The 26,981-nt window shown below is 35.3% G+C and overlaps 1 protein-coding gene across 1 annotated transcript in view; it reads left to right on the forward strand.

Moving 5' to 3' along the window:
* Positions 1-26,981, forward strand: part of NCAM2 (neural cell adhesion molecule 2) — a 272,918-nt gene that overhangs the window by 222,668 nt on the left and 23,269 nt on the right. The window contains exons 13-15 of the mRNA XM_027681106.1: positions 1,455-1,574; positions 3,452-3,573; positions 10,366-10,546. Coding sequence (XP_027536907.1) covers positions 1,455-1,574; positions 3,452-3,573; positions 10,366-10,546 — 423 coding nt within the window. The remainder of the gene's footprint in view (positions 1-1,454; positions 1,575-3,451; positions 3,574-10,365; positions 10,547-26,981) is intronic.

Below are 26,981 nucleotides of genomic sequence, written 5' to 3' on the forward strand. Positions count from 1 at the left end.
AAGTTATGAACTGTATGAAGTTGGCTGGAATGTGCTGGTGCCTGTTGCCAGCAAGGAAGAAGGAGAATTGCCTAAATTTTTGCCAGATTCCTGTCTCCTCTGTGCGGTGGGCAGACCCTGGCTGGATGCCAGGTACCCACCAAAGCCATTCTGTCATTCCCCTCTGCAGCTGGAGAAGAAAGAGAACAAAAGGCTCATGAGTTGACATGAGGACCAGGAGAGGTCACTCACCAATTACTGTGTCATGGGCACAACAGTCTCGACTTGGAGAAGTAAATTGAATTTATCACCAGTCAGAATCAGAGCAGGACAATGAGAAGTAAAACAAATCTGAAAAACACCTCCCCCCCAGCAGCTCAGGGAGATGGGAATGGGGGTTACTCTTAGTTCATCACAGGTTGTTTCTGCCACTTCTCAGGGAGAGGAGTCGGAGTCCTTCCCCTGCTCCAGTGTGAGCTCTCTCCCACAGGAGACAGTCCTCCATGAACTTCAATGTGAGTCCTTCCCACAGGCTATAGTTCTTCATTAACTGCTCCAACACTGGTCCCTTCCAAGGCGTGCAGTCCCTGAGGAACAGGCTGCTGCAGCGTGGGTCCCCCACAGCATTACAAGCCCTAACAGCAAACTAGCTCCAGCATGGGCTCATCTCTCCAGAGGTCCCTGCCAGGAGCCTGCTCCTGCATGGGCTTCCCATGGAGTCACTGCCTTCTTCGGGCATCCATCTGCTCTGGTGTGGGCTCCTCCAAGGACTGCGGGTGGATCTCTGTTCTCCTGTGGACCTCCATGTGCTGCAGGGGCAGAGCTGCCTCACCATGGGCTGCACCAGGGGCTGCAGAGGAACCTCAGCTCTGGCACCTGCAGCACCTCCTGCCCTTCCTTCTGCACTGACCTTGGAGTCCGCAGAGTTGTTCCTCTCACGTATTCACTCTTCCCTCAGAGCAGTTATATCTGTGCAATAACTTCTTCCTTCTTAAATATGTTATTGCAGAGACGTTACTGCCTTCTCCAATGGGCTCAGCCTTGGCCAGTGGCAGGTCCATCCTGGAGCCATCCAGCATTGGCTCTGCCAGACACGGGGGAGGCTTCTGGCAGCTTTTCACAGAAGCCTCCCTTTTAACCCCCCCCCAGCTATCAAAACAATACACTGTGCTCACGGTGTGAACATAAAATATCGATCCCCATCAATGTCTTTGACTGTTGCCTGTGGCTTCTGAAACACTGATTTTACATTCCTGCCGAAGCATAATTTGCTCAGTCACAACAGCAATTCCATGCAGATGAAAAAAGGGACTATTAGCACTCAACAGAAAAGCTACGTTTGAAACCAATGTACTATTGGAAAATGGGACTTGTTAAGTTGCAAGTGAAGCAAACAAATTATGAAGTTGCCTGAATTTTTTTTAATTTATTGCTTCATCAAACTTTGTTCCTTTTTTTTTTTCCCTTTCCTTTAGCAATGGTTGTTCTCAGCAACTTGGAACCAAATACAACATATGAAATCAAAGTAGCAGCTGTAAATGGAAAGGGTCAAGGAGAGTATAGCAAAATTGAGATCTTTCAGACCTTACCTGTCCGTGAGTAACACTTGTGCCATTAAATGAAAATTATTACTGGAATATGTTACCTCTAGATCAGCTAATAATTTGAATTATGATTCACTGTAGATAATGTTTTATATTTATACTCTACTCCCCAGTGTATTACAACAGTCATTGCTTCTCAGAAATGATGTTTTGTTCATCTTATTCCCGCCCTTCCAAGAAGTATAAATGAATTTAAATTGGCGAATTTATCCCGTTATCTTATATTTTTGAGACTCGGAAAAATCTATATTTTATATACAAAAGAACAAACCATGAAAGATATTAGATTAAGGGCTTTTTCTCATTTACACTCAGGGTATTATCAGCATCTGTGAGAAATGAATTGTCCATTTCTGGAGACATTTCTTCATCAAATTATGCTGCCATTGTTTTGCAATTATTAAACCTCAAACAGAAATCTTAAGCTGTGGAAAAATGATGAGAATAAATTGTTGTAACTATGATTATATGCAAATGAAAAATTCTATGAAGCCAGTTTTATGTTTGTAGTAGCTATCAGCAAGAGATTCAGACTTGAATATTAAAGGCTAATGAAAAATATTTTTCTCAAATTACCTCTAAATAGAAAGAACAATAAATAAATAAAATACGAAGCGAGAAGAAAAATAAAGGAACTAGCAGATGGCAGTGTATAGTAATCAAACAGACATACCAAAATACATCAGCAACTATTGCCAGACCAATCTCTCATAAATCTGTTGCAACTGAACTGTTCCTGAGTAGGGCATGACTCAGTGTAGTTAATACCAGCCCTAAGGGAATGAACAATAAAATTCATGCAACTACAAAGAACACAAAATATTTCTGTGTTATTATATTACGTTCTTACTGGTACATTTCTTGTGCCCCAAACCAGGAACATGACAGCTTTTAATTTTCTTTTTCATTGAAGCATATGCCTATCCTAAATATATTGAAGGACTGATAAAATGATTTGCTATTATTCCTATGAAACAACATACCTGATGGAGAAATGGCAAACACTCATCGAGTTTATATATATATATATATATATATGTATATATATGTTATCTGATAGAAAGCTAGGCAAACTTTATGTTGAGATCTGTTTATCCTTACCCTGATAAGGGATAAACACAAATAATAAAATTAATTTAAAGGAAATGTATCTCTTGGGGTGAATGCAAATTTGCAGGTATTTTGAAGATTAGACACTTCAGCATGAAATGTTCATGTAGGATCTATTTTAAAAAATTGTATTAGGCATTGCATATAGAAATGATAATTAGTGAATTTTGACTAGCAAAGTGGCTTAAACTGGCTATAAATCTTCTGATGGTATGTTTAAGAATACTTGGGTTTGGTTTTGGAAATCATATTCTTTACATTTATTCTTGATATTGACTACTCTGAAAGTATCTAATTTGCCTTGACACATTTATTGGAGAGTATATTTACTTTAAATTACAATTTAAATCTTGCACATGGGACTAAAGCTCATGCTCAATATTACGGATTCTTACCTGTTAGAGAGTGTTGATCTTTAAATTCAGTGTGAGTAGCAGCCTACCAGCCTTGCTGAATTGATGGCTAAAGGATTTCAGAGGGAAATTCATTTCAAAGTGTCAAAAGTTGGAGAGTCTCAAAGAAATTAATATTTCTTTCATACTTCACGTAATTTTATTTCCTTGTATGAGTAATCTACATTGGAATATACTTTAAACAAAATATTTAACAATATTATTGAGGTTGTTTTGCATTGCCTGGAAGGATCATATTGATTTTACGATTTTGATTAATATTATTATGGACAAGTTCCCAGCTGTAATTTAAGACATCTCACTGCTAAATTATTATTATTATGTACTGTTTTTTCCCTTCTTTAGGGGAGCCAAGTCCCCCTTCAATTCATGGGCAACCTGAAAGTGGCAAGAGTTTTAAACTTAGCATAACTAAACAAGATGATGGAGGTGCCCCCATACTGGAATATATTGTCAAATACAGAAGTGTAAGTATTTCAGTTAATCAAAGTAAGTGAGTTTTCCTTGTTAACATCTGCTTTTAATGCAGAGAGGACTGATGAAATTATTTGAAATGTAACAATTTAACAAAATGGGTTTGTATATCAGGAAAAGTAAATAAGATAGAGTATGTTTTCTTTTGTTGCTAAGTTGATCATGCCATAGTATAAAAAAAAAATTTAAAGAGAAGGTCTTCCTAAGGACGTAAGAGAAAATTCATTCCAGTAAGGAAACTATATTTTCTGTTTTGTTACATGGTAAATTAAGAACAGATCTGGCATGCTTAGAAAACAGGCTTTTCTCTAATGTATAATTTATTTAAAAAAAAAATGTTGCTTGTTTTTTCTGTTATTAAAGTAGCTCAATTATCCTTCAGTTCCTGGTATATTATTCTTAGAAAAGGTTGGGTTGAAGAAGTAGCTACAGAGCTGGCAAAAGTGATGAATTTAATTCCAAAGTGTTCATTTTTTAAAAACTTCATAGTGTTCCTTTAGGAAGATTATAGTACATTTATCTGACTAAATCCAGAAAAAATACATTTTACCAGAGTGTTATAACAAATTTACCATTTCGAGAGTCTGAAAGATTGGGAATGTGACATCATATATCTAGTCATGTTAAATGGAATGTAGTGTGGACTGTATTTAACAGAAAGAAGCAACCTTTGAGAAATTAACTGCAGAACCTCTTTTAGTGTTCCCAAAAAGGAAAAGACAGTTCCTTAACTTGTAACAATTTTTGTCACATTTCCTGATGTTTCTTATAATGTAACTTTTTAATGATAGTCCTGGGATTACCTGAGTGCTAAACCTGGCATGTAAAATGATTCTCCTAAACTAAGTATAACCGCAGAAGATTGGTAGCTCCAAATCAATTGAGAAACATTTGGTAGCACTTTTAAGAGTAACCTGAGGCAATGACCAGGAGTTATTCTGCTATCGTTGATCCCTAAATAGTAATCGACCTCCTTGAATGACTTTCAGTCCAGTGAATACAGTTGGCATAAAAAAAAAAGTAATTGTAAAGAAGACAAGGGTAGTAAAATATGCAATAAAAGATACAATGCAGTTTTGTGGAATTGAACTTCCTAGTTGGATTAAAATGCCTCTAAGTATTTACCATTTGGAAGAAAATAAACTGTTTGGATATAATACATGCTCGCAGCATATGGAACTTAATCTGGTTTCCTGATCTAAATAAGCTAAATGCTTTTGGAAGTATCCTGAAAATTTTTGGAAATCTGAATTTGATCTAGTGTGTTGAATAAGGTACAATATTTTAACAAAAAAGATGACTTTTCATGTGTGTTGTTGAAAGGTAAATGTACAGTTTAAGCAGTAAGTGGAAACTCATTAGGTTACTGAAGAAGATAGCATTAATTGAACCTCAAATCCTTATCTCCTTAAGCTTCCAATTGAAAAAGCAATTTGACTAAATTAAAGGCCTTCCTACAACAAAAGAAGCAGAATAATTTTTTTGGTGTTTTAAGCAGGATGAATTAATGCTATTTCAAGTTCATAATTATCTGGTGACTGCTCCTCTTTTATCTTCCCCATTGGTCATATTTAATTAACTCTTCCCAGCCTCATTACTAGCACCTGGACCAATGTATTTGCTTGCATGTTGAAAGAGCATATTAGATAAGAACCTATACATCAGTGGCTTTTCCTTCATGTCTTATTAAAAGTCAGTTCCTTCGTGTTTAAGTTTTATACCAATTTTTTTTTTGTATAAACTGGGGGAAGGACAGCCTTTAAGATATTAAAGCAATTCATAGCCTAATTTAGGGCAATTGGTAAGTTTTCTTTTTCTGGAAATGACATGTTTCATTCTGTCAAATACTGCTTCCCTAACATCAGTTTCTTCATACTATGGGTGAGAATTACTGACTACAATCAGATAATAAGCAGCTTGACATTTTCTTCTGTATTCCAGGGAATACAATCTGAGCAGCCTCAGATTTTTTCACGCTGTTGCACTAAGGCAGTCTGACAAAGCTTCACTGATGGAGTCTGAAGCTGATGGCACACATTGGCTTCAAAGTTACCTTAGGAAAGAATAGGAGGGTAGTAAGAAAAACAAGGGAAAAATTGTTCCCCAGTAGCCAGCTGGGAAGAGCAGTGATAGGAATTCCCTAAGGAAGCATCCTGTCTGATGCAGGAGATGAACACTCGACCACATCTCTCATAGTAACTGTGTAATTTTAATGGGGGCCAACTCAAGCTCTCCTTTGGTTGTTCCTGCTTATGGTCCTTCTAAAGTTGGTTGGGACACACATAGTGAAGGGCTGGTGTTTCACAGTGGGTGTTAAGCTTTATCCATGGACATTATGGAGATGTGTATTGAATTTGTAAAAGACTACTACCTGCTGTGTTATTTACCCAGTTCAATACTACACAGAAGGTTGGTTTCATCTTTCCATGGCAGGAAAAGTTTTAGTAAATATTCAGAATTAGAAAAAAGAAAAAAAAAGCAGCTCTTTTTTGTGGTTAGAAACAATATAGGCAGAAGCAAGAAAAATTAATTAAAATCCTAACTTGAAAACCAATCACAGTGCTTAATTTGCCTTTTACGTCCATAATGGTGTTTGGAGGAAACATTAAAGGAGTGATTAGTTTTTGCAGGCTTGAAAGTTGTTCACCATGTTGACAGATGACAGGGTTCCTATTAATGCTCTGAATTTTGGAAAACAAGGGTTTGATTGATTGGTTATGTGCTTTGCTCTTGTTTTGACTATGTTGATTTTATTCCTTTAGTCTGTGATCATTTTATTCCTTTATGACAGGCTCTAGAACAAACCTCTATAAATATGAAACATTTAGAAAGAGACAATTTCTCATTTACTCTCACTCTTGAGTTACCTACCAAGAAACAGTTAAATGTTTTTGCACCTCTAGGTTCCACTTTACCCGCCAGATCCGTGGATTTTCTGTGCATTTTAACACTATGTACATTATCAGCCATTTTGTGCTTTGTCCTGTATTTTACCCAGACCTAGAAATCACCAACCAAATGTAATCAATTCTCGTGAAGTCACTGCTTTAAACTGTCAGATTGTTTTCTGTGAGGATTTCTTGATTTTTTTTCAAGATAGTGTGGCATCTCCTGTCCTTTTTTATCACAGAGACCATCACAGTAAGTCTGTTTGGGCTGAACTTTCAGCTCAACAATTTAGAGTGGATGGAGAATAAGGGAAGAGTTGAAGGGAGTGACCATGGATATATTGTAGAATGACCATTAAAGAAAGAGATGTTATTTTCTAGACTAGTAGACTGGTGTCTTAACACTGGAGTGGCTTTACTTCCACTGTTGTCAGGTGTGCTCTCAGTTCTGAGAAGCAGCAAGTTATGGTAGACTGGAGTTTTATGCTACTTTTTTTGCTTTTTTGGGGTGTTGAGGGTTTGTTTTTGTTTTATGTTTTTGGTTTTTTGTTCTTGTTTTTGCCAGGGTGTTTAGGTGTTTAAGTTACAGCTGTCTTAAAAATCTAGCTATTAGATACTTCTTAAATAAATTTAGCTGATGCTAATATTATAAAGCAAATATATACACAATTAAGAAAGAATAATGTGAGGGTTTTGTGCTTGATTTGGCTTTGATTTCTTTTGGGTTTTGTTTTTTTTCCAGTGTAGTGGTCTGTAGCATTGTGACAGGTTTGTTTCAACCAAGGACTTATAGTGGGAAGAGGACAGTGTCAATCTAAGGCTTAAGAGTAGTGGAAGAGGGCAGTGACATCCCCAGAAATTGCCAGTCACTGCCTAGGTCATCAGTGGCCTTCTGTAAAGGAATATTTCTGCATTATATGAAACAAAATAAAATACAAGTAAAGGAGCAGTTTAATCTCTGCGGTTGCAGATCTGATTGTAGTTTCTGAAAATATGCATTTGATGGTGGATATGAATGATACAACTGCTGATAGTGATTATTGAATATATTTATATTAACCCATCCCCCAAATCAGACTACAGTTTGCAATTTATGAAGTTTCTTTCATTTGTTCTAGAACACATAGAGCTTTCTATAAATTTTAAGAAGTATTAGTAATAGAACAACTCAATATAGTACAAAGAGATTGTGGTTCTGTTTTCTGCTCCTTAAGGTACTGATTAAAGAGTCTTAGAACAAACAGAGAGATTTGTGGGAAGATTTACTTGGCAGAGTCTTGATTTGTTTTCTTGTCCCTCTTTTTCCATTTCTACACTAATAATAAAATAAATATGGACACATTACTGAGCTTTGCTTAGCAAAAAACTGCTTGAAAATACATTATAGCTGAAATATCAGCTATAAAGAAGGACATTGCAGTTCTTTTTCTTGTTTTGTTTGTTTTTTTTTTTTCTTTAAGTTGCCAAAAGCAGGTGGTATTCTGGAATACTTCCTCTGCTTGTCTTTAGAAAAACACACCTTGCTTTCCAGATACTTTATCCTCTTCCTCCTAACTTGTGCTTGTCACTCTTCATAAAATATTTTTTGTCTTGGCACTCAGGGCTTGGACTTTGTTTCATTTATCTCAGTTCACCCAGTTGGCTTCAGGTTCAGCTAAACTTCTCTGGAATATTGTGCAGGTATCCCGTTACATTTCAGCTGTTTCTTTGTTTTCACCTGACCAAATTGTAGAACGCCTACATTTTTACTTACTCTGTCTGCAGATGTGCAGCCTCATCCAAAAATCTACGGTTTTCCTTCCAACCTCTAAGGTCATTCTATTCATCACATCTAATTCTACAGTTTGTTTACAAAATACAGTCATATATCTGTTTGCAGTACTGTCTTTTCCACCTGCAAGAACCATATTAGCCTGAATATTTTTTTTCCATTTCAGTGTATTTTTTCTCCCTGTGTGATTCTAAACCCCTTTGGAATTCCCCAGGATATTTACATGGTATATATGCATAACAAAAAGGTCATATATGGAACTTCTGATTACTTTAATGTTGACATTCTTTGGAATCTAGCTGTATTTGTATTAACTCCTCACACACCTCACCAATTTAAACAGCCATTAAAATATGGTGCTACATAACATTGCTACTCCTGATATTACTAAGGAGTATCTGCAATATATTGCAATCACTACTGGATCCCTCTATTTCAGGAGTGCTATGCAAAAAGAATATTTTTTTAAAGGAGTTTGGTATAGTGACAATGTAAGTGGATTCACTCAGTGGCAAGTCAGATGATTGCAACAGAAATTATCCATTAGGATATGCGAAAATATCCTTTACAGAAAATACCAGTTTCACTGTATGATGAGCAAACTATTTTTACTCCAGTGTATTTAGGATTTTTCATGATTTGTAATGGAATTACCATTCTGACTTTTTTGTTGGTCTGTGGCTGCACTAAGTGGGAACTTTCACCTGGCTGCAAATACTCCTGAAAAGACATTTTGCTGGATTTTAATCATTCCCAGGACTATCATGTGACAATACCAATGCTAGTGGAGAAGCAGCAAGAAAGTTTATAAAAAGATGAAGTCAGTATGGAAAAATCATCACACTCAGATCTGATAACAAATGAATTGTTGCAGCAGTGCCCATAAGTGAGTTTAGTCTGTCCTCTGTTTTCTGAACACTGGGGGCAAAAAAAAAAAGAGACATAAGGAGCATGATTGGTCCCTGAACTCTCTAAATTAGATGCTATATTCTCTGAAACCTGTATCAGTGAGGAGCAAGATGCTTCAACAAATAGCTTAAATATAAGCTGCTGAGAAACACAGTAGTGTGCAGCTAAAAAGTTTTACTTCCATGTGTTATAAGTTTTTTGGCTTTATTTTCCCCCATAAAGTTTAAATCCACTCATTAATTCTGTGTTGCTGTATGGGTTGGATGGCCAGAGTTGTCTCTCAGCCGTATTTTTTGCCATTATTGTACCTCAGTGTGTAGTAAAAATAGGACTGCAGGGATTCTTACTGACTGTTATTGGTGGTCCTTTGGACTAGATCGCTTTTGTGTTTGACAGTATATATTGTTTTATCCTTTTATCTGTTAGTTATTTTGTAATTTTTATTTGTAAAAAGAATATTTAAATATATTATGCACTCAAAGGAGAAATCGCAAAGGTAAGCACTCCAAATTTATAAAATGCCAAAATTGTTTGCAACTGAAGTCCTTATTTTTTCCCCTTCTATAGATGTCTTAGTTACCTGAATTATGAGAAATTATGAGAATCCTTTTTTCCTCTTGAACACCATCTCAATGATTTACATGTATCCTCTCACCTGTGTAGGCATAGTACTTCATAATTTCTAACTGGTGTTTATATTGTTACATACAACCTGGTATGCAAAATGCTCCTGTAGCACCACATATTGCTACAATTTTCATTAAATGACTAACGTATGATATAAGCACAGCTTGCATTCGTGAACAATTCAAGTTTGGGTTTAATGGCAAGTTTCTTTGAATGAACATGGATCAAAATGTAATTGAAACTTCTATATAAAATAAACCTTTTACATAATTTGTTCTTAGCAGCATTTGTAAATAATTATCCTGCTGTTCTACCAGATAAAAACCAGTATTTGAGCAAAGAATAAATTGAAGCAAAAAGGTTAAAAAGGGTTGACCACAAAATTCTTTAAATCCACATTGTGAAAAATTGATAAGGAGTGGTCAAAATTACAAAAAGCTGGAGTACTCAGAACTCCAAAATTAGTCCATTTCAGTGTTCATAACCCCTGTAAAGGAAACTCTGTATTTTTGTGTCTTATGTATATACAGAGTTTAGACAAATAATATAAGAGTTTCTTAGAATTTAAACAAATATTTTCATCTTTACAGAAAGACAAGGAAGACCAGTGGCTAGAGAAAAAAGTGCAGGGTAGTAAAGACCACATCATCTTAGAGCACCTTCAGTGGACCATGGGTTACGAAGTACAAATTACAGCTGCCAACAGACTGGGTTATTCTGAACCAACATTGTACGAATTCAGCATGCCACCAAAGCCCAACATTATTACAGGTGAGTTTATTTCATAGTGCTTTCTCTCTGTGAATCATTTCCTACTCATAGTACACTAATTTATGTGGTTGAACATAACATTTGAACACTGAAATCTTTAACTGAAAAAAACCTGAGGCCCAGATGCTATTACCTTCAAAGACTCAATTCAAAGCCCTTAAATGGGACCTCATCTCCCACTTTTCTCTTACTAGTCAAAGAATTTTTAAGTATAGAAGAAAGATTGAATCTTCAACCCAGATGATGGCAGTTAACAAGCAATATAGTATTTAAGATACACCTGCTATACATTTTTAAGTTACCTCGTACTGTCTATTGTCTGTTGTAAGCAGCTTATTTAGTAGAATTTGATTTCAATCCCCTCTCAACATGTGCTTCAAGCTCCACATGTAATAAAGGTGTTTAATTTAGTGTCTGATGAGGTTAAGACTTCAAATAGTCTTGTTTAGATACTGTCTGAATTGCTCACCCTAATATGTTGACCATACAGTCTTCTACAAGGCCTATTTACAAGCTTTGAAATCTACAGAAATGTTGTTCATATATTTAAGTCTATAAATTGGAAGGTTTGGAATTCTAATTAAGAAAAACTACATCGTAGTTAAGAGTGAGTGTCAGAGTTTTCATGCTTCCCAATATAAAGTTATATTTTGATGCAACAATGCAAAATTACTTAGTTCAGAATAAACCTAAAAAATGGTAATTTCTAAAGCATTGTGGGTAAATTTATTTTTTAATTTTTAAATTTAAAAATTTTTATAAATGTTATGAGGAAATTTTTACTTAAATTATGAGCTGCTATATTTAATAATAATTTCCAAATTAGGTCAGTGTCATCATTACCACTTGAAAAATCAGTGCTAAATCCTCTAACATGGTATTTTCTGTCTGCTTTATATCAAACTATTGGAGTATTAGAATCAAAGAAAAAACTTGCTGCATAAATATAATGGGAAATATATTAAAAAATAAACTACACGTGCTTCAATGCATCTGACTTGCATCTACCTTAGTACAGTGGCAATGAGTTTGAATGAGTCATGGACTACTGTGTCATCAGAAAACTTGGAAATAATTGGCTAATTTTTTTTGTCTGTTGTAAGTTTCCTTCAAATACTTTTTTACAAAAGTTTTCTCAAGATCTCTGCAACACTTTTAAGTATTTCATAGCAATTTTTTTATATTGGAAGCATTGTAATTTGTATTTACAAAAAAGAAAAGGCATTTGTAATTCATTCATATGTTCAGATCCAGTTCTAGTACAAATATTTGGTTTATGCACTTGAATTGCAGTGGAGCTGCTTTGCATCTTGATTGAAATTCAGGGTCTCAATAGGTCCTGTGTACTTGTTTTTAAACAGACAGTGCCTTGTGATTGGCATCATTCAGAAATAAAATTTCACATGATTGATAAAGAAAAGGGGAAAAGAAGTGTAGGAAAGCTTATTGTCCCAAGGAAATAAAAATATTTGTCAAGTAGAAAAATAAGTAAAAAACTCGTTTAGGAAAATGGAAGGGATATGCCATTTTTCAATTTTTTATGTTTGAAATGAAAATCTTTCTTCTTTTGCAATGCAATCTAACTTCAGCCTGGTATAATTACATAAACTATTCCCTATTATTGCCACAGCTGCTGTAACAGAAACATGATATGCCTCTGTAAATGATAACATAGATGGTCTCTTGACATTCAAGTAAAAAGAATCTTAGTTAATTTAATTTCAAAAGAAAGATAGAACATTTTTCTCTAAACACAGTTTTATAGGCACTTAGGGGCTTTTTCCTCTCAGTGCTCTCCCATAACCTCTAAGTAGTTGTAAGAAGTCTGTTACACTATTTAACTTCAGGTCCTCTTTATATGAATCATTACTGCAATTATGATTGTGGAACTAATTAGTTGCCTTGACAACTGTTTTCTGCAAAGCCTGAAAAGGGTGTGAAATTCCAATCATAGGAACACTCTGTAGGCAATTTTTAAAAGTATGTCAAAAGACAGAACCAGTGAAACATTAGTGTTCATATTTATGAGTCAGCACGATTATCTTGTTTTGAAATGGCATAATATTATTGCAATATGATATTATATATACACATAACATTGTTGCAAAAATACGAATGTAATTTAATAAAACTTGGTAGATATTGTGTATAAAATGCTTAACTTTGAGTAGAAATATTATTTCTGATATCAGTTAATTCCAATGATTGTCTGCTTTGAGACTTAGGTGCTAACAGCTAGGCATCTAAACCTAGGTTTGAAGAAAGACATAGGCAACAAGAATGAAACTGGGTAGACTTTTGAATGAAATCCACATCACCTATCCTGTGCTCACTTAGCAGCTGAGGATAACTGAGGTTCCCTTTCTGAATATTAATGTAATTATTAGGAGAGCCTCTAAGACTTCTGAAGGTTTTCATCTGTATTTGCACTTCAGCTGAACTGAGGGTTTATGTCTTGCTCTAAATGTAATTAAAAGAGAAAAACAGTCTGTAGACCCTATGTATTCAATCTCATCAATGTGACTTATCCCAAGGGAATTTTGGGATCCTCTAAGTGTCTTGATGGTTAACTATACCTAACATAATATTCTGGTGAAGATGTTTGCAAGCCAGTGCAATTAGTCAGAGAGAGACACGGAGTCAAGGATACATTGGTTGTCCTTCGGTAGGTGCTTAGCGGGGAAATGGGAGTTGTCACAAGAACTAAAACTTCGGTTCTGATTGCTGCAGAAGAAGCTTGCTTATGCTTCCAAGAACCACTGGATACAAGACAGAAATAGTAATCCCTGAGGGCAGGAACTGGAAGCCAAAACTCTAGTTACGTGACTATGCCATTCCCGTGGACAATGAATCCACAGCTCTGCTTGCTAGGGAAGTGTGCAGGTACCAGCTCCTGGCTGGCAGTCAATTCCATAACGCAATATGATGATCTTCCTTTAATAGCCTTAGGTCTGGAAAAGAGCTTGAGGCTGCAAATTGCTGTCTGGCATCAGCAAGGTGTATAACTGAGACAGACATTCCTTTAAATTTTCCCGTGGTTGGCCTCAGCAGCCTCCAACTACAGATCTACTCGATTTTGTGGTGTCCATTCCTAGGCCTGTAACACGGTCTCCACTCACTGAGCCAATCAAATTTGTGATTAGTTCCTCAGAATTTGTAATCCTTTTAATGAAAGTTTCCTGGTTTTCTGAAGGTTTTATCAGTGAAAACTTGCACTGACTTTGAGAAATACTCAGCAAACCAACTTCTTAAAACACTTTGCTTTAAATAACTGTATGGATAAATATATTCAGGTATATACATATATATCACTGCATATTGTATCTATGTATATACAATTTTCCATCCTAGTGTTTTGAGTTATTTTCTGCGGTCGGCATTTCTATATCTGTATTTCAGATTTTTCTTAGGTGTACGAGCAGGTATTTTAGAATCATGTTTGAAGAAAGAGCAGCATAGTCTTAAATGTAGTATTTTACATATTCAAAAATCTCACTAGGGATGTTGGCAGTACTTGCAGGCAGGTGCAACTCTTAGATCAGTGTACTTGCCTCTGAGTGAAGTTTTTATCACATTTTAGGTTCTGATCTCTGATATTTTAGAAAATTTTCATCTTGCTTCTCTACAGTGTTAAGCTTCCTGGGGATTCTCAAAGGAACTGTGTGCCTTAGGTCTTTATCTGTGTCAGAACAGCATGGACTAAACTCTGCAGCCATAACAAACACTCTAAGTGCCACCAAGAACAGCCAAACTCCATCAGCTCCCAGAGCCCACTTTTATGGGCCCATTTACTCTTTTTCTGCAGGGTGAAGACAGAGACCCTGTCTTTGTACCCTGCAGCTTGTACAGAAGTGTCCAAATCTGCTGCCATTCTGAGCCATTACTATTGCAACCTAAAAACACATCCACAGATTTGCAATAAATGGACCTTAAAAAAAGATGAAATGGAAGGTGTTAAAAAGGGATACTTTCTGCAAGTGTCAGATATATTTTCAGAAATTAGTGGTAAAAGATTTATGCAGGTGCTATCTTCCAAAGGCTTTTATCCAGTCAGTGCTGTTACTTTGAAAGGCCAGTAAGTATATTAAAAATGGCTGCAAGTTGTGTTTTATCATAGGTTTTTTCTTCTTCATTATAAGTTAATAACTTGAAGCAATAGTGGGAAAATAAAATAAATAAATAAACCCCCAACATTATTTTTCTATTTTTCTCACTTTGCAGTATTGGTTGGTTTTGACTTCCAATACTGCAGGAACTGTCAGAGTACTTTTTTATTCACATTGCTGGAAGAGTTTTAATCCCTTGTATATCTCATTTATTTTTTTTCAGTGAATGTGTGTCACCATTCTTAAAATGATAGACAAAAGAGGGACAATAATATGTGGAATTTTCTCTCATCACCACTGGTAGCAAAGATGATACTCATCATGCCAAAAAAGATTTTTATCAATAGCTTTTACAAGAAGGCAGCTTTAGGATCTCCAGTTTCTTGAAATGAATGAAAAATAAAAATAGCTCTTATCATTTCTTCAGCTATGTGTGTATATATTTGGGTTTGCCTTTGTGTATACACGTTCTATGATGTATTTCATTGACAAAATAGAGCTTTTGAGCTATACAAATAGTATTTTGTTCAAATAGAAGCTGGCGTAAAGTTTTTCATCCAGAAACTGAAAATTACTGAGTACAGCAAAACAGAACTAAGTTTCCCTGATGCTCACAATTTTCTTTCAGGGAGAGTCTTTTTATTTAGTTTTGCTCTATCAAGCAATTCAATGACTTTTTTTGGGGTGGAAATAAATGCTATATGATTCCATCTGTGTAGATGGAGTAGGTTTTTGTTCCTGTCACATCTTGCTGCCAAAGAGCAGACTCTCTTGCTGCAGATGCTCTCCTTGTCTCTCACATCCCTTCAACCCATGGGTTGTATGAGACTCCCTGGGACGTAGTTTCCCTACCTCTGAAGGAAACAGCCTTCCTTCTCTGGAAGAGTTGACTTGACCCTGGCCATGGATCAGCAAAGGGAAGCCAAAAAGCCACCTTCTGCTTTCATGTTCTTTACTCCACCACAAAAGTATGTAACAATTGTTGACTTACCATACCTAGGAATAAACTTCCAAACTGAATAGTTCTTGGGTCCTTTGAAGCACTTTCATTAGATTTCAGATCATTTCAGATCTGTTTCAAATTGGATTTTTCCTGATTACAACCAAGCCTCAAGGTCAGGGTATCACATAAAATCATGACTGCATGACCAAGGCCTCTGCTGTCATTTCCATTAAACTTTCTTGCTGCAAGAGCACTTTGCTGCCTCTTGTTCAATTTGGTGTCCACCAGGACCCTCAGGACCCTTTTCTGCAAAGCTGGTCTCTAGCCATAGACTTGTAACCAGGGTTGCTCTTTCCCAGGGGGAGGACTTTGCTCTTCCTCTTGTTCAGCTTCCTGAGGTTCCTGTCAGCCCATTTCTCCAGCCTGTCCAGATCCCTCTGTGTGGCAGCTCAGCCATCTGGTGCATCAGCCACTCCTCTGAGATTTGTGTCATCAGCAAAGTTGATGAGGGTGCTCTGCCCCATCATCCAAATCACCGATGATGTTGAACAGGAGAGGACCCAAAATCTACCCCTGGGTTGGCTTCTGGTACTTATTCTTAGTTGTAGGAAAAGTTATGTTTCATCATTAAAAGTTGAATTAGGAGAATTGTGGGGGGTTGTAGTCATCTTCTATTGTATTCTTTTACCATAGAGAAAAGGTAGAATGGCTGCCAGAAGCTACTTGAGCCAGGACTAAGAGTCATTCCTTATGTGCGGCTTATAAATTGCTTGTTTGAATCTCTGGAGAAAAACTGTAGAATTACATTATTTACCAGTTTATCAGGAATAATGTTTTGGCCTGATTTTCAACCTGTGGTTTGTGACCACTCTGCTCTTCCATGTCTGTGTTTTTGTGTACGTGCACAAACATCCATCAGTTTGAGGCTTCTAATAACTTTTGAATACGGTTGATAATTTCACTAATTTTTTCAGAGAATGGAGGCTTCAAAACTAATTATTCCTGCAATTTTTTCAAAATAGTTATCTAAGGAAAGAAGATTTTTTGTAGCTGAGTAGGCAAAATATTGCATTAAAACTTTACACAACTATTATATTAAGAATACTTGGGGAAAAAAAAGTTTTAACTTTCTGACCCTTGTTCCTTACACCAATTTGGATAGCAACAGTAAATTTAAATCAAGGGGGGAAAAAAGGAAAAAGCACAGAAGTTTGCAAATATTTTCACAGGCAAAATTTCAGTTCCAAGGATCTAAAATTTTAAGGCCATAATGAGTACCTCTTTTGTAATGAGTCTGTGCATTACAATTTTACTAGTTGTGACTAGTTTCTTTTTTAGCTAAATCTAAAATGAAGAACAAAAAGCAGTAGTGAAAAAGGAAAGCCTGAGGGATTAGTCTCTTTGCAGCTCTGATCATTTTCCCAAGGCAAAGAGCTGCAGCATTACCCTTGTGAATTTACCTGTATCATTTTCTCATAGGCTGAAGGACATTGTAATTCCAAAATCAGAGCTTGAAAATGAAAACTTGTATCGGATTTTTGTTCAGATCATAATTCTGAGCTAAAAGTGTAAAGTCTTTAGCACATATTGCTGTGACAGAAGAATAAATTTTTAATTTTATTTTCTGAAGAGTAGAAGTGTAGAGAGATGAAATATGTCTTTGAGATCTCATGCTTTGAGAATAGCAGTTGGTAGGAATCACATCAATCAGATAAATTAATATCTAAAACTTCAGAAGGATAGCAGACCTCGCAAAACCTATTTGCTTTTGTTTTGCAAACCATACTAGAATTTGCTGAGTAAGAGCCATTTCTCATCAAATCCTGGAGAGGATCATTGTTGAAAGTGATAGGGCATGTTCTTGCTGTAGGCTAAAACCAGCTGTGTTTGCTCCATTCCCTGCAAAGACTAAAGTTGTTACATGAAAAGGGATAGAAATCCCTTACTAAAATTGGTAGAACTTATTCAATATGAATCAGAAAAGGAGACAAAAAGGCTTGCATTATCAAAGATGTCAATAGGAAAAAAAATACACTATTTTTTTGTAAAATCTAGTTCTTATGGTACAGCTATCACAGCCATTAACTACCACCGAATAGCAGAAAAGCAGCAATCAAAGAACTGGTTGGTATTCTCAAAATTTTCTCTTCAAAAGGAATTTAATTCTTTTTTTCTTTTACCATATAAGTTTGCTCATCTTTTTGAACTCTGTGAGGTAAAAAGAAAATCATCATAGATGCTGAATATTGAAGCACCAGGCCACACTTTAGAAATATGGTATTCTTATTCACCTTGACTATTTGTTATAGGTAATTGCCAGTATTATGTTGCTTTATAATTAAAATAACCCTGAGTGCCAATTAAAAGATGAAATTGTTAGGTATATACCCTAAAAATATTTAAAAACTGAGATGAACACTCATAATTTCCTTAAAAATGTGTATCATTGAAAACAGCGCAGTAGAAATATGGGTGAGGATGGGATAAAATCCATAGTTGCTCTTAGTTTATTTTTATTGCTGTCTTTTCTACTTGGTAGTTACCTACACTCACATGTATGTTTGTGAAAGAATAGGGACATTCCTGTCATAAGAAGATAATGCATTGGTTAAATATTATGCATCCATGTCCCAAAGGCAAGTTTTCACCCGATTATATTCGAAAAACAACATCTCTGATTTAAGCTAAATTTGAGGTGTGTTGCAAAAATATCCCAAAAGATTTATATCCTAAAACCTAAAGATCCTTTTATTTTGGGTACTGCTTACATTCTACGTGTCTTGATCATGTATTTGTGGAAAGAGATAATTATTTATCTTCCACTGGCCTTTCTCTTCAGACTCTGAGCTCTATAGATTGAGAGACATACCCCAGTATGCTTCTGTTTGGATGTCAGAAATCATCCAAACAGTTTTAAGCAAATCCTTTTCAAGCTGAAATAATTACAAAAAGAGAATGATACAATACATTGTAGCTTAATAGTTTTCTTCTGCTTACATTAAAATTTCTTAAAATTCACTTTTTAAAGTAAATTGCTAAAGGTGTAACCAAGGTTATTGTTCATACTACACAAGATTTTCTACATTTCAATTTCTTTGAAAGTGTCTTTTGAAACAGTAGCCTAACAGTGATATTAGTCACTATCCATATAATTACTGTATTACTGTATCTGGAAAAAAATAAAATCCAGTCAATATGCTATATTGCATAAACTTGACTGCATTATCTACCAAAAAGTTAACTTTTAATATAAATAATAGTAGAAAATATACATGCAAACTTCATATATTTCACCAGATTGCATCCAGACGTTACAGTCTGACTTGAATGCCTAAGAAACAACTTTGTTCCCACCCTGGTGTTAAAGTCAATATCTAATTGGGAGCTGGGGTTGTTTAGTCTGGAGAAGAGAAGGCTTAGAGGCGACCTCATCACTCTCTTCAACTACCTGAAGGGAGGTTATACCCAGGCGGGGGTCGGTCTCTTCTCCCGGGCAACCAACAATAGGACAAGGGGACATGGGCTCAAGCTCTGCCAGGGGAGGTTTAGGTTAGATGTTAGGAAGAAATTCTTTACAGAGAGGGTTATCAGGCATTGGAACGGCCTACCCAGGGAGGTGGTGGATTCACCATCCCTGGAGGTTTTTAAAAAGAGATTGGACGTGGCCCTTAGTGCCATGATATAGTAATTGGAGTTGGATCAGGGGTTGGACTTGATGATCTTGGAGGTCTCTTCCAACCCTACCTATTCTATGATTCTGTGATTCTATGATAATTACCCAGCTCCATGTGCTAATTGCATTGGTCACTCCTATTTCAAGTGGACCTATGTCCAGGTTATTTGATGCCACTTTTTACAGTTGCCCATTCTGAACTCCTACGATAATTCAGGTACAGATGAACTAATTAGCAAGGAGAAGCAGATAAACAAGTTTGTCCCTCCTTTAGCCCTGTGCATGATGGAAGCCTTAATTCTGTGTAATTGTTTACTTTTTTTTACAGTTTCTCCTTTCAGCCTGTGGGCTGTTGTTTGTCCTTGCTTTAAATAGTCACTGTTTCTGATAGATGTTACATGGTAGTTTTGTGAGTTCCAAGAACCTCCAGCATAAAAATCACATGGAAGATTACCTTTAGATTGGGCTTGGCTGAATTGTTTTGAATCTCAGGGGGAAGTAAGAAACATGCTTCAGCTTAAGTGTTTAGATAAATTGTTTTAAAGATAGCCCAAAGAGTTTGCCACCTTAACTGCTGTGGAAAAACACATGTTGCTGCTATTCAGGTTCACCTTTTCCACAGCTTTAGTACTTTATTATCCACACTTGGCCAGCACATTTCAATGGTTACCATTTCATCCACACATTAATGTTTTTGTTAATGTCTTTCTAGTGATTGTCTTTGGCACAATGTAAATATTAATTTTTTTCTCTCTTTTTTCTTTGCCACTGTCACTTTTTTTTTCCTTTTGATACTCTCTTTTTCATATTGTTTCAACCTTTTCACTTTTTTTTTTCTAAAATTTACTTCTTTTTTCACACTCTTGATATTCTGTAACAATTCTTATCCACACAGATAGGTGCTGTGAAGCTACTAGACGTGAAAATGGAGGCCAGTCCCTGCAGCTGAATGCTGCTGTTTTCTCTCTCGTTGTAGTCATAAGTTTCTGGGGCATGTTTTGATACTGTTGATAAGGCAATCAATATGTGTTCTTCCTTTTCCTCTTTATTTTATATTTATGGGAAAATAGAGACCTTAAAAAAATTGTACTATTCTACAGCTCTTCTAAAGTTTCCACTCCTAGTTAAGATCTTAAAAAGTGTAATTGCTTCAGTCTGTATGTGCAAAATTCTTCTGGATTTTTGGAAACCTTGTGAGTTTTATGAAAAATTCAACAGATGATACTTGACCCTTCAGTCTGACAGAACTTGGAGAATGGGACCTATTGAATTTGATCAATGTGATTTGATTCTATTTTCTCAACTATATTTTGATTATAAGAAATCCATTCAGAGACTTGACCATTGTGAGTCACATGGTTTTCCAATACACCATTGATTGATTTAGCATGAGAGCATTGTTATTATTTATTATATTAATGCTTTGCACAGAGTTGTCCTAGTACTAGTTCCTTCCATAATGAACTTAAAACTTTATGCTTAATAGAAAGTGTTCAAGGCCAGGGTGGATGGGGCTCTGAGCAACCTGGTCCAGTGAAACATGTCCCTGTCCATGGCAGGAGAGTTGGAATGAGATGATCTTTAAGGTCCCTTCCAACCCAGGCCATTCTATGATTCTATATGTCTGTAGACATGTTTTCTTTCTAATGAATTTTAATAAACATTTCTCCCCCAATTAATTATCTAGAATTGCTTTAGTTCATAGTGTTTTAATTTCATATTCATTTCCTGTGCCCCTCCACTGCCATGCCTCAGCACATAAAAGAGGTCCCTGCCCACCAAACTCATTTCTTGTGACTATAATGGTGCCACATTCCATTCCATGGCATCTGTTGGACTTGAAGCTCCGGAGGGGTTAATTTTGACATGCAGTAAAAATGGAAAGGAATATTTTTTTCCTATTTTATACATTAAAAGCATGGCAACTAGAGCAATGTATACAGAACCTCAGCAAAAAAATATTTTATTTAGTAAGAGTCTGTGAAGACTTTTTGCATATATTTAATTTTAAAATTCATCTAGTTGTCTAAGTTTATGGCTGATTTCTCTGTTGCATACAGAATAATCCAAGAAAGCAATGCACTTTAAATCTAAGGCAGAATTAAATATTTATTTTAAGATACTTACCTTCAAATTGTTACTAAATATAACAAATATGATAAATAAACTGTATATGTTGATTTTTTTCCCCTCTTATAGTTCATACCTTTGGGGATTTAATAAAATCTTATAACTTTGAAATTAGTTGTTCAAATTTAAGTATTTATCTTCACCCAGTTACAGGATTTTCTTTTTTCTAAGAAATATTGATTATGATTATTTTTTGCCAGTTTCAATTTATTTTTGGAAGACCTTACTTTAAAACATCATTAGTAAAACCTCTCCTCATCTAAAACAAAAAATAAACATTCTAGGTATTGGTCTATATCAGAAGTAAGATGTCTTCATAATGTATGTGTGTAAATCTAAAGATTAATTTATGGACAGAAATAATTTTTAAAAAATTTACATATTTAGTATAATGAAGTAGCTGGAGTTCAAACAAGTGCTATTTTAAAAATATTGGCTTCATTGTGATATCTTGCTGTGTTAAGTGGAGCCACTCTTTCATCCCTGGCCCTTGCCACTCTGTTTTGCCACTTTAACCTAATGTAATGACATTATTTGAAATTAATTACACTGACATGTGCCTGGCAATTTCTATTCTAATTTTATAAGAGTAGAAACTTTGGGTTCCCAGTTCGAGTCATTCAGGTGAAAGCCTTTTTTTTCCACACACAAATGTGAATATATGTATTGATTTTGTCATTTATCTGTATAAGTGTTATTCTTCCAACATAAAATATTTATTTTTTTATGCTTAAGTGTTTATTGAACCAAGAGACTGTAAGTATGGAAGGATAGATTTTTTTTTTTAATTAAAGTTTTCTCTTTAACTGTGCTGCAGAGGATTTGGAATTACTAACTACACATTAGTTACCAAAAACTTTCAGATGTGAGAACACATTTTCAATTGAGTAAAAGTCTGACAAGTGCTGTTGCCAATGCTAAATTTATTTATAGGGAAAGAATCACCTTGGGCGGGAACTTTAGCAAGAGGTGTAAGGTAGGTTTTTTAAATAATTTTAAAAAATCCAGATAGTGAAAAAGTTTGTTGTTGTCATTATTGTCACTATTGCTGGTTACAACTATTGTGGGCACAAAACAAAAAGACTACAAGTACATCTCTACTTACAATCAGAGAACTGATGTTTGGCACATAGGTAGTAAGTAGATGCTGTTTGTATTCCAAAGGGGGAAAGAAACCCCTGATCCCATTGTAAGACAGGGACTAGATGCATATAAGGAGACAGAATTTTCTCTTGTGGACACAACAAAGACAATAAAGAGCTGTTCTGAACAGTAAAGGAAATCAAATTGCAGATACAGTCACAACTAATGAGCACCTGCCACTGGATTAATTGGTCTTAAGTAAAACTTAGATTGTCTCACAAACTGAAAAATAAAATAGGGTCCCATTAAGGTTGCACAGGTGGTATTACCATATTTTGCAACATTTTCCTAATTTTCTAACATTTGAAAGAAAGTTTTTCTACTAAATATTTTCTAACCTACTTTTACCTGTCATATACTTGTCTCTGTTCTTACTTTTTTAATAAAATAAGACAAGACAAGACACTACTACAGGTATGTATAAAAGCAGAAAAATGAAAATTTCCATATGATTTTTCCTACTCTGGTTAGACATTTGAAGAACTCTCTACCAGCTGTAAATTTATTATCTTAGCAAGTCATTCTAACATTGTAGATAAGTAGACAAGATAGGAATGAGGGCACAGAGACTGATCGACTGTGAGCTCTCCAAACATATTGTGAAGGAGATAATGAGAAGCCTTGAGAAATTTTAGAAGCTAAATATACATTATAAATGACAAGTTGGCTTTTATCCTCTACGTCACAATGCCAGTGGGATAAAGAGACAAATTTGGATCACTTATCTTTTTTTCCAACTGATAGTAGCTTCAGCTGGGAACTACATAAATTTCCTCCATTAAGTGAGAAAAATTTTAGGTCTGCTCCAATTTAAATTCTTCTGTGCTGTGCATTTTGAGGTTATCAAGTACTTTGAATGTGATCCTTTTCTTTTGGCCCTCCTCTTCCCATCAAAGTCCAAAGAGGATGAGTTAAACTAATATTATAGGGATTATGTGACAGCAGGGCCAGGCAGTTCTGGGCAGTGACCCAAAACCTCTGTAATGAGAAAGAAAAAGAGGAAGAGAATAATGTCCTTGGGTTGTCATGTGTCTCCTGAGATGAATAAATAGTACAGCTTTGTTTGTAGTTCTCTTTATGAGTGTTTCATAATTGTATCTTTAAAACCAATGAGAGTGAGATTATTTCACAATATTTTGTTCAATCTGTGGGAATATACAGAAGATTTTGAACTCCTGGCTTCTTACAGACAAGTACAAGGGAAAAACTGAACTCAGACATTTGCAAATTAAATTCGTAGGTATAGACTGAGCAGCCTAAAATTGTAATTTAAACCATGTTAAAATGATAAATATGTTGTCACAAATTGAATTTAATATTCTGCTGACATTAGTACTTAAATGTTAGATAAGTAAATTTGTTCCTTTAAATGTAGTAATTGTAAACTGGATTTTAGGTTTTTATGATTGACAGTGTAAAATGTTACTGGTTTTTTAACATTGTCACGTATTTTGAAATGCTAATATTAAACTGTCTGTAAGACTGAAGTTCTAAAATATTCTATGCTGAACTTATGCCTTAAATCCAAATTGGTGGCACAGAAACTTAAAAAGGGTAATGATTATTCTGTGATATAGCAGTATATCTCTAAGGAACAGTATTTTTAAAATGTTCTCGTTTACAACCTTTTGAGTCTAAGGCTGGCTTCTTCCCTAATGAGATTTTATGTGTTGTCTTTCTTGTTTCCAGAGTTTTGACAAGTTCCTAACATTTACAAATTATTCACAAATCAAAGTATTTACATAATGCAACTTCAAATGTGATCCTTCATTTATTGCAGTAGGGTTATTAGAATATAAATTGCTCTCTCTCTAAATAGGGAAAATATTGCCCAGAAATAGACACATATACTGTATACATTGGAAATAAAATATAACTTCTGAGTGGTTTTATGAGGTGGAAAAAGCATACTATTACCAAACAACAAAATAACATTCCATTTCATTTTCTGATGAAGGTACAAGGCCAAGCACTGATGACAAAAAATATGACACACATATGAAAAATAGATAGTTCAAAGATAAAGAGATATAGTGATTTAAGTACATATACAATTTAAGCCATATACAATTTGTGATTTTTCTAATAGTCTCCAATCTTCTACACATTGTCCAGTATGATTTCTGATTGCTCATTTCTTCAGAATTTTTTTGAGAAAAGGAAAAAATAATATTACTTTTAGGAAGCAATTTGAACAATATCAAGGCAAGTGTAGCTTCTGAGGTTTATAATGACATCACTGAAATCTTTGCTACATCTAGAGCTCATTTATACTTACCACATTTACTTATTTACTTACTACATTTACTTCATCTATTCCATTTCTCCAGGCACGTAAGGAATGTCCAGTTTTCCTTTGCTATTTATTAGGCTTAATATGTAAGTTATGGAAACTCACAGGGGAAAACCTTTTCCTTTTAATGCCAATGACAACATCCTAATAAAGCTGATGATGTCAAGTATGAAGTGTAGAGATCTACCAACTTGGCCTGTCTAGAATGAGCAGCCATATAGAAGCTGTATGCTTGAGACCTATACTAGGTTTAGATATTTATATAAACTAGATCAAGAAACTGAGGTAGGAATATCCTCATTTCATATTCATATGTTCTAAAGCCATGAGAAACTGTAGTAGTAATTCTTGACACCATAGTCCCATTATGTTGTATGATATTAACAGTCCTGTATATTTATTTTACATGTTTAACATTTTTGTGGAGGCAATTTTCAGCACATATTTTATTTTCATATAATTTTAAATATAATACATGACTTAGGTGCCCTATACTACAAGCAAAGTAAATCTCACTGAGAATGTTTCTGAAAGCATTAAAATTGAAAATGTATACAATGTACTAAAAGCTAATTCTGTGAAAAATACTGAAAACACTGCAGTGTCTGTTGGTTTCTGTTTTCAAAAACAGTGTGAAAGGCAAGAGAAAAAGTCTGGATTCAAAGTAGTTTATTTTAATTTGTGAAACAATTAGGTTTTTTTCTGTCTTTTTCATATTTCACTGCCATTTTGCTCCACTGATTTCTTTCATGCATGCAGCACTTGTTGTCATTTCTGCTTTTTCCCTGAAGAACCTGTGCATGGTGTAACTGTAATGTCCCTCAGCATCTTTCCAAACACAATGTCAAGAAATGTATGTAACTTTGTGCATCTTTCATCTGTTGTTCAAATTTCATTTTAGTTTATGCGACTTCTGTCTTCATTTTTGTAATAAAGAAAACTGACTTAAAGCATTTCAATCTGTATTTTCTTTATTACTGATAAATGCTGGGTTTTTTCTTGTATTATCTGCATTATGTATTTTGTAACTGAAGAGATTTTTTAGCATTGTATCAACATTTTTATTTCAACAATGTTTTTTCCAATTGTGAATATGAAATATCCATACACACAAAACCCAAAACAAAACCAAAAAAACCAAGCATCACAAACCCAAAAAAGTCACTAAAACTAGAATTCCTGAATTTTAAGTTTGGTTCATATTAGGTGGCTGCCATGCTACTGCACTAATGGAGCAAGTATGTGAAATGTCTGTGCAAATATGCAGCCTGAGCACATGATCCATACTGATTTAATCTGCTTGCTTGAAACAATTGTATCCCCACAGGCAGATGTTTTACTACTGGGAGAAACTATATTGGCACACGACTCTTTTGTACCAAGTAAGGTTCTGCTGGCAGTTGCAGTTGTGGCAGTGTGACTGTTTCAAATAAAAACAGGCACCATATATTGGCAGCACTCATAATATCAATGCTCTTTTTGTAGCTAATGATACACAATAATTATATACTTAAACTATTCCAAGTATTACTTCTCAAAGCTGTTGTCTTCGAATTTACATCTGTCTTGAAGAAAATGCTGTCAAAATGCTGAAATACTTTATCAGTTCAAATACAATCCCAAGATAGTTTGACTCTTTTTCAGGTCTCCCGGCTACAGTGCTCTGCTTGCAGCTGTCATCCACTATAAAGATGCAAAAATCTCTCAGGTCTCTGTGGTATGCTCACAGTATGATTTTGAATTCTCCTAAATAAAGCAATTAAAATAATTTATCCTTTTATGTAATAGCAATACTGAAACCACACATAATTGTGTGTTCCCAATACCCACGTCAATCTTAATTAATCTGCAGAGGTTCTTAGAAATTCCTCCAAGAGACATTCAGTAAATCTGCTGTCACTTGGAATGGAGGAAACTGGGACACAGGAATTTGCTTCCTCAAGGCCTTCTAAAACCTGGGTGCAGGCCTGATGCCATAAACCCCACAGAGCTGCCGTGGTTGTGCAGCCTTTCCTCCTCAGCACACAGGAGGGCTGGGATCTCTCTGCCCTCTCCTCTCTGGGGCTTCCCATAGAAGGAGGCAATAGTAAAAACATAGTTTTTGTTTACTACAGTGACTGAGCAAATACATGAAAAAAGGGGCTGTA

Source organism: Neopelma chrysocephalum, unplaced genomic scaffold (assembly GCF_003984885.1).
Source record: "Neopelma chrysocephalum unplaced genomic scaffold, ASM398488v2 Primary Assembly neopelma1_60, whole genome shotgun sequence".
NCBI classification, from domain to species: domain Eukaryota; kingdom Metazoa; phylum Chordata; class Aves; order Passeriformes; family Pipridae; genus Neopelma; species Neopelma chrysocephalum.